The 9,189-nt window shown below is 44.7% G+C and overlaps 1 protein-coding gene across 1 annotated transcript; it reads right to left on the bottom strand.

Annotated features, from left to right (window-relative positions):
- Positions 1 to 276: 276 nt before the first annotated feature.
- On the bottom strand, positions 277 to 5,776 carry ST8SIA3 (ST8 alpha-N-acetyl-neuraminide alpha-2,8-sialyltransferase 3). Its single transcript, XM_090037177.1, has 4 exons — positions 5,598 to 5,776; positions 4,682 to 4,804; positions 1,935 to 2,492; positions 277 to 612 (listed from the first exon to the last, which is right to left on the bottom strand). Exons 1-4 carry the CDS (start codon positions 5,774 to 5,776, stop codon positions 330 to 332), a joined length of 1,143 nt encoding a protein of 380 aa, XP_089893303.1. The 3' UTR covers positions 277 to 329.
- Between the last annotated feature and the right edge of the window lie 3,413 nt (positions 5,777 to 9,189).

Here is a 9,189-nt window from a genome sequence, read left to right as displayed (position 1 = left end):
TTTAAAGGAGAATCCATTTGTAAAGTGTATTTGTGACCCTTTCATATAATCTTATGACCCACTTTTGGGTTATGACCCACGGATTGAGAAATGCTGGTTTAAACTTCCCCATTTTGTGAATATTGTTAATACATTTTGATAATCACTTCTACACTGCTAAATATGCTAAAACCTTTTGATAAGCTATGATAAGGGTGATTAAAAATCATCTTTAGATTATGGAAAATATTTTAGGTTTTTTTTTCTTTTTAGGATTCTAGTTCAAAGCGTGTTTAATTCAGTTTTGGGCACTTTTTAACCAACGATTTGGCACTTTGAGATTGAAGTTCTTAGGCACAACGTGACAAAGTCAGTTTAGTGAGTCCTTCCCCATGCATTTTGTAGAGCAGCTGGAACTCTGCAGGCAGCTGATGGGACTCCTGCCACTTGGTAGTAAACTTTGTTCCTTTTTTATCATAGTAATGGTATGGGAGGTCTTCCCTTGTGTTGGGATCAAATCCAAATGGCCAAAACCCATACAAATGGATTTCTTCACATATAGCAGAAGCAAGGGTGTACATTAGAATACCTGTGCTCAGTCGCTTGGGTGACAAATGTTTATTTTTCCAATACCTGCGAAATAATAAAGACATGTTGATTCAGGTGCAACTTCTGTATATGACCATTTAATAAGAAAAGAAGATTTGATTGTGAAGAATGCCTATATCCATAACTGATCATTTGAATAAGATCTAGGTTATTGTTACTAGTGGACATGTCTACATGAGATAGCGTTATGGCAAAAACTGTGCTAGTATGCTAATATTAGTCTACTGCTCATTAACCGTCACAAAAAGCATATGATCACATTAATGCTCAGTAGGGTACCTACTGCACATTTATTTAGTGCTCCTTTTGTAAGTACTACATTTAATGCTCAGTAGGCACTGTGCATTAATGAATGTGTAGATGCATTAATTAAGTCCTACTGTTTAGGCTTTAATAAAATAGCACGCATATAGCACACCCTGCTATAAGACAATATCTTTGCATTAAGTTACCTTGGACTTCTTTGTCCTTTCTGCAATGAGGCCAGTTAGGACTTATAATTGTTAGTCACCAAAACCCTGATCTTGCAAGTAATCTTATGAAGGCAACTTCCCTGCATCAGTGAAGAAGCCCACTGACCTCTTCTAAGTTTCACATAGTCTCTATCTACCTATACAAAGACTACTGCAAGATAAGGTCTGAAGGTAAAATTCATCTTTGTGCAGACAGACAACACAAAGCTTATGCAGTCTAAGCCTGTTGCTGTACTCTGTATACAATCCCACAAACAACATTTAGAATGTAAACTTGCCTCAAGTGCAACCCTTTTTCTGTAAGAGTCATCTACTTTACATGATCATTTTAGCTATATCTTGGATTATCATTATTTTCTGTCCAGGCTTAGGATAGTATAGTGGCTTATTTATTATGGGTGATTCACAGCTTTGCGTGAGACCAGGACAAAAGCTATGGAATCATTTATCTCCCACTTGAGCCAAATTAAATGGTACATTGGCCTGGTTATGGTCTTTGAGGGTTAATTTCACCTTAAGTACCAATTGTGTTCCTTGTGGAAGTCAATGCTGAAACTTCAAGTATCTTCAGTGCAAAAGGGATTGAGTCCTAACTGTTTAGATATTGTGCATCAAATGAAGATCATAAACAAATAGAAAAATAGGACTGTAAAAGACTTCAACCTACTGCTCATAGTAGGTTCATTCCTTTCTCAACCATCTCATCCAAGTGTTTGTCTAATCTGTTCTTAAATTATTCTTCCACTACTCTAGGCAATTGGTTCCAGTGCGTAACCAGCCTCATTGTTAGTTTTATTCATCATAGCCAACCTAGATTCAATGGCCAATTAGTGATATATGGTTTTATGAGTTAAATGTAAGAAAAATACACACCTGTTGACATGTTGCATTATATTCCCTGGCCAAGCCAACTGGACCTTTAATTGACCTCTGTGCTCAACAAAGAAGTCAACCAATGTTCTTGTGACGGTTGCTGAAGTGTGGAAGAAAAAAGCTGGGATCCAAAGAATGGCCCCATCAAGCTTTTTTAAACTTAGAAAAAAGTTATTGCGATCCTGAATGGTCAAAAGGTTGTTGTAATACTTTTCCAGGATGCTGGGGTTGAAGGTTGTAAGGTTGGTTTTCCTTCCAACATCTCTTTGGAAAGCCTCAGTTGGAGCAAAATTACAACGGAAAACAAAATCAGATTTATCTATTTCTTGTCCACACTGACTCCCTGTAAGGATTCCACTATTTCCAACCACAGCACAAATGTTATAATGCTTATTCAGGATAGGTGAGACATCTGGAAGCAATGATCTGAAGTTATTGCTAATAGAAAAAACATACTTATGGCTGGAATAATCATAATGCATCAGCTGTCCAATCCGAACACTATTCTTGGTCAAAGAAAAATTTTTTATCACATCAACATGCTGAAGAATTTCTCGCCTAAAATAAAATACAGAAACAAAACAAATATTTCATTAAGCTTTGCCCTTGCATATAGCTGAGAGATTTTCTTTCCTGTTATGATTCATTTTATTTGAAAAAAAAATTGAGTTAAATTAATCCCATTGAGGTAACAGATTTCAAATGGATATGAACCAATGAGAGTTGTGACACCAGATTCTCAGGCAGTGTAAATTTTCATAGCTTTACTGAATTTAATGGGTGATGCTGATTTCCATCAGCTGAGCATGCCAGAGCTCTTGGCTTACAACACTGAGATTATAATACTTGTTTCAGTCTTTAAATTGAAGGCATAAATCTGTAATGGTGTGCTGTTTGCATAGAATGAATTCAATCTCAGGCAGAGGGACAGCATAAAACTACATCCTGTTTATGTCCTACCGTGAGCATGGTAGTTAGATTTATGTTGGCTCTAGATTTCATACTGCAGAACTTTGGTAAGGATGAATAGCTCATGTGCCAAGATGTACTCAAAGCAGTCAAGAATATTCAATTGTATTAACAGTAATGCAGCTGAATTTTTAATACAAGTACTTTTTGTATCCTCATTAAGAAGCTTTAAGTCACAAAGCAAGTGGCATTCAATTGTGTCCTCCTGGATAAATAGCATTATTTTAATGTCTTGCTTAGGCAAGTAAATTGGAGTTTTTAAAAGGGTATTATGAATACTGAAAATGCTCAGGAATTTCTCTTGCAGAGAATAAAAATAGAAAACAAACCATTACTGCCTTATCTGCTCATGTTTATGGAAAACAGCCTCTCTTCCAGCTTGCTAGCCTCAAATGTCTAAGCATTAATGGAATCCCAACGGATTCCCTAATTATGGGCTATTATTGCTGACAGCATAATGCAAAGAGAGATCTTGAGGCAGTAACTAAAATTAAGAAAGAGGTACAGCAAAGACATGAGTCAGGACTAGACAATGACCTAGAGACTCAGGTCACGGTAAGGGTTGGTACATGTCGCCATCACTCCAGGGTCACTGAGCCACAACTTCTTCTTTGCTCCCTGCAGTTATTGGAGCTGTGGTCATGCAATATGAACCCATACTTGCAGAAGATGATTCCCCCAAACCTCCATTTGGCTCAGTTGTATTGACCACTGAGTAGAAAGTGAGTTGAAGGAGTGCAATGGTGGGCACATAGTTAATCCCTTTTCTGTATTAGTAGCCCACGCTCTGTGTGAACTGCATAGGGATGTAAGGAAGGTTTCTACTCCCCAGATTGGTAGTGAATTCCAAGCCACAATCCAGCCATTAAATGCTGAAACACTGTTGGCAATTTTCAGAGAAAATATGGATCCATTAATAGTATTGGCCCTGACAATGACTTCTATTTTTAAGCAGAATTCTTCACTTACTGAAGAATGGTAGGATTTTTCCTTATTATATCACAGTTTTGAACTCTAGATGCATATCAGTAGAAATAATTCATAAAAAGATTGGTTTAGTTTTGCCAGCAGTAGTAGCATCACAAGTTAAAGAGCAGCGACAATCATAGAATAGAAACCTAATATTCAGTTCATGTACATGGGAAGCTTTGAGGAAGCGAATGGAACCAAGACATAATTCCTCTTGAAATATTGTCAGTTTGGGAAAGCTGAGGTGAAAACCATGATGCAAAAAATGAATTTTAATTGACACCGACTTTTGGATATCTTACAACCCTATGGATTAGTTAGTCAGAAAGGAACATGCTTCTCGAGCAGAGTTATCCTGCTGTCTGTGTGACTATTGAAACATATTGTACATGTTGATGACGGTTGCATGCTGTTATATGTCAGAATTCAGTTGTTTTTTCTGAGATTTTCTTTGGACATTTATCCTGTAGCAACAGCCCTTTAACTAGTCCTCTGACAAACTGGGTCACATTTGGGTTTTTTTGGTACACTAGTGCGTAGGCCACTTTGTGGATTGTCAGTGAAATAACACATTACCAGAATGTAATGTTTCCTGTCCTATAAGTTATAACTTTTCTGACGTGGGGAACTGCTCTGACGCAGTCTTTGCTTCTGAGGTTGGGCAAGTTACACCCGGTTTAGCATTTATAATTTCCTGGTGACCTTCTCTCCCCCCCCGCACCTCCCCTATCAAATGATCAAGCTAATACACCAAGGAAACCCAGCCTAGGCCTTCACAAAGCAAGTGGTAGCATTTGCTTCTCTCTCACCTTTGATGTAAGAATGCCGTTCTGTTAAAGGTCCACCTGGAAGGCTTGTCTTGTAGCTCGTGTGTCAAAGAATTGGTGATTGGCACAAAGGAAGGGTCCAGAAACTTCAGTGCAAACTGGGACCTGCAAAAGAGGGTGTGTACACACACACACGCGCGAATATATGCCCGTTAGCAGGCGGGTTCAGGGCTTGAGCCCCCGCTCCCGCTGCCTTGCGGATGATTGAGTCGTGGAGCAACACCCCCCGCCCCAGCTCCGCGCGGAGGGGGCAGAGGGAGGCTTTGCTCTGCAGCCTTCCTAAAATGGCCGTCAAAAAAATCCCTGCCCGCCGGCGCCGGGAGGCAGCGGCCGGCGCGGATCAGCACCGCGGACAGCGCCCGGGCGGCGCGCCCCGCCGGCCCCGGCCCCGGCCCCGGCCCCGGCCCCGCCGCGTGTGCAAGCGTGTGCAGGCGTGTGCAAGCGTGTGTCTACCCCCTGGCTCCGAAACCGCGGCCTGGGGCTGCGGGGGCTGCGATCCCCGCGCTTGGCCCCGGCTGCCGCCCGGGATGTCCCGCGGCCGCTGTGCGCCGCGGGGCTGCGGGCGGCGGAGCCGGCCCCGGGCGCTGCGGCCGCGGGCCTGGCCGGGCTTTGCCCCGCGCTTGGGGCCGGTGGGGGACTGTAGTGTGTGGGGAGCTCCCGGCCTTGCCCTACCTCCATCCCGGGGAGCAGGGCGCCTGCGCCATTAGCTCGCCTCGAATATATATGAACCGGGCGTGGAGCCACCATGATCAGCCACAGGCATGCAGCATCCTCCCCGAGACGCCCGCAGAGCCAGGCGCCGGCGGGGCGCAGCGCTCTGCATCAGGGGCTGGGGGGTCCCAATGCAGCAAAACCCCATCCCCCCCACGCAGCAGAGCCATCCCCGGGCAGCCCTTACCTGAAGCCGGCGTGGAACATGTACATGCGGGGCACCCCCGAGCTGGCATACTTGGGGGTGGTGAAGATGTTGTCCTTCTTCAGGGACACGTAGCTGATGAGGGATAAGATGAGCAGAGCCACGCTGAGCATCACCAGCCCCAGCACACTCGCCACCCGGACCATTTTGCAATTTCTCATGCCTGGGAAAGCAAGCGAGTGCAAGGCTGGGGGAGGGCGGCGGGGAGGGGGGACTACAGCGCTCGGTCCATTGGAGTTACATGGAGGGAGCTGGGGAGCGCGCTGCGTGCCTGGGGGGGGGCGGGAGGGGCTGGGGGGGGGGGGGCACACGCAAATGCACGAGATAATCCAAGGCAAAGGGAGCCGAGAGCCCGGACAGGGAGGAATTAACGCTAAAATGGAGGCTGCCGTGGGTGGAAATGGCAGCTGGCTGCGCTGCCAGGTTGCGCCCGTGCTCCAGCCCCGGCGGGCAGGGGGCGGCCGGGGAGGGACCCCGGGAAGGGGCTGAGATCGGAGGCGCGGGGCGAGATCAGCCTCCCCCGGGGGCTCTGTGCGCTTGCCAGGGGGAAGCCGCTGGGGGCCTGAGACCCGGCAAGCACCCGGCACCTGGAGGCAGCCCCAGCAGGGTCTCAGGAGCTGCCCCGGGGGCGGGCAGGGGCCGGGTGCACCAGGGTGTCGTGGCACGGGGGGCCACGGTGTGCACTGGGGTGGAGGGAGCTGGGAGAGGGGCGTGCATGAGCCAGTCTGAACAGAACTGGCCGTGACTGGGTCGGACCACGGGTCCACCCTGCCCGGTCCGTGGCAGACCCCGGAGCCTGGAAGGGAGGGTAAACTGGGTCTGGCCAGTTTTCCCCCACTGCTTGCAGCCTCCAGCGTTTCAAGTCCAGGCGGGGCTGAGGCAGGGGCTGTGCCCCTCACTCCCCTGCTCAGTAGCTAGTGAGGTCCCTTTTCTCCAAGAATTTGTCCCATCTCTTTTTTGACCCTGGCTGAGCTGCGCTCCCACAACAGTTGTTGGCAAGGAGTCCACACTTCCATGAGGGGCTGTATGAAAAAACTTCCTCCTGTTAGTTTTCAACTTGCTGGTTTTGTTTTATGTTCCCCACTTCTTGTATCATGTGGGAGAGTAAATAATAAATCCCTATTGACTTTCTCTTCACCATTGTGGTTTTCTTTTCATTTTTGGATAGGCCCAATGCACAGTGAAGCAGGCACAAGTGTTTCCTCTTACTTACAGTGGCTTCAAGACCAGTGCCTGTCACCCCAACCTGCTCTGTTGCTGTCTGGGCGGGCTCTAGCTGCCACCCACCCTCCTACATGAGCAGTGCTTACAGACGCGGGTAGACCCATTCATTTCAATGTAGCTACCAGAGAAAGGCCTTGCAGCTTTGGCCCTGGCACAACTACTTGTGACCATTTAAATACAGTTTTTAATGTACATCCTTTCTCACCTGCATTTGAGACTTTACCTGCTCTCTGGAATGAATGAGCTTGTGTATCTTCAAATATTTAGACGCGTCATTTAGAGATGCCAAAGGGGCTTTCAACAAGCCATTAGCATCTACTTCATGGTATATATTTGGGCAATTGCAAACACATGTTAACGCAATAGATCCTATGTTAAAAGGTAGCATCTGGCCATATTTCATTAAAAGTGGAATTTAATTCACAATATTTAAAAAAATGTCAAGTGGACTTAAACTGCTTCATAAACTTAGCGCATGTCATATGAAGCCACCTTTGAGTTTCTCAGGTGGAAGAAAATACTTTGCGAATATGAATTTTGATTTCTGTAACATATTTACAAGGTTTCTTCTTAATACGATTCTTCCCTATAAAGCTTGCCCCTGATAGACAACTTTGCCTCTGAGCTCCAAGTTCACAGAAGTGTATTATAAATAATAAATACAGTCTTTGTAGCACCATCCTCGCTCTGGGCTACATCCTGCCAGCCTGCCATGCGTGGAGCTCTCTTTGAAGTCAATGGCAGCTCTGAACATGGGAGGCTTGAAGGACTGGGTCACAGCATGGACTTTCAGGCTTCAATAGTTGTTTTGCCTGAGTAAAGCAGTGGGCCCTGAGGGGTATAGGAATGCTTGTGGGATCTGCATGGCGTTAGTGCAAAAAGGAAAAGCTTAAAAAGGAGAGTTTGATAAGGTCTTATTTATATGAGACTGTCATTCCCTGGTCAGCTCTCTTATTTTCTCCCAAACCCATACATGGCAAACCAAATTTGCCATGATAGGTAATCCTTGTATACAGTTGGCTCATGCATTCAGATGCGGTAGCAGTGAGGGATGTATAAGAAACTTCATTCACAGAGACAGAGAGAAACCTTTGTGGAACTCCTGCACCACACAAAGTCTATCTTATGGGCCGGGGGTTGGGTAGGACCCCACAAAAGTAATACCATCCAGACCATCTATTATGTATTTTGGCACCTCTCTAGTACAGCACTTGGGCTTCATATAGAAAACAGCAGGATCTTCCTTAGTTTCTTGTACAGAATTCCTGCTTACATTAATGATGACCCTATAATAAAGAATGAACACAGGCTGTGTTTCATAGCCTGTTAGATGTATGGAGCCTTCCCTCTCCACCACGAACCCTTGAGAACAGGTTTAACAGTGCACTTAAAATGTATGAGCCTTGAAATTCCAGTGAAAGCTATGAATGAATCAGAGGTTGCTTATCACAAGTCAGGTAGAAAACATGAAAAGACTGCACGTAGCATTTGTGGCTCAACCAAAGTGACTTTAATTGAGTCATACACATGTACGCCCTCCATTCCTTCTGTATGCACCTTCCATGCTTGCTCATGGAAAACGTAGCTTTTTACTTAGGTTTTATCATTATATCCTATGTTCATAAAAACATGACAGCTGCAAAGATAAAGCAAATGTCTTACATTTCCAATTATATACAAATAATATGTCAACAGGCAAGCGTACGTATTAATTTGAGCTCTTAAAAGCACAAGTGACATACGTTTCAAAATATTTTGGTGGCCTTTGGTAACCAGGCAAACATTTCACTTCCAAAATTCTTTTTTAACAATTGGTAAACCTAGGACTGGGTTAGAATTTATCCATGACTTTTGATATTATCAGAAGGCCATATTGTATTATCAGCTTAGCCATTGCACAATGACACCAAACCCAAACATCTGGAGTTTGCTGGATTGTTGAAACATGGCTGAACATTGTTTTCAAGGCCAGGGCTTATGAGGAAAATGCAGTCTTCACACACCAACATAATCTTTCTGTGTAATATTGGTCTTTGCTTCATGAACCACAGGCCTGATCTGAAGTCAGCGGGAACTGGGAAGGTAGAATGCTGTGCCAGGGTGTAAATTGTACAGGACATTTATATAGGCAGAATTATTTATATTGAAATTTGATCAGGACCCTTGAGCTGATAACTTATTTTGCAAAAAAACCACAATGTCTTTAACAATGTCTAGTAAGAAAAAGCTCATTTTTTTGTCTCATTCCAAGATAAAAACCATCTTTCAGTCCCACTTCTTTTGCCCTTGAACTTTGCATAAAGCTAAGGTAGGAATCTGGTACTGACTTGGAAGGAAAGGTGTCATTGAC

Source organism: Crocodylus siamensis, chromosome 3, assembly GCF_052110815.1.
Source record: "Crocodylus siamensis isolate JL-2025a chromosome 3, ASM5211081v1, whole genome shotgun sequence".
Lineage (NCBI taxonomy): Eukaryota > Metazoa > Chordata > Crocodylia > Crocodylidae > Crocodylus > Crocodylus siamensis.
Note: the sequence above shows the minus strand (reverse complement) of the source record. Positions and strands in the feature narration are given on the sequence as shown.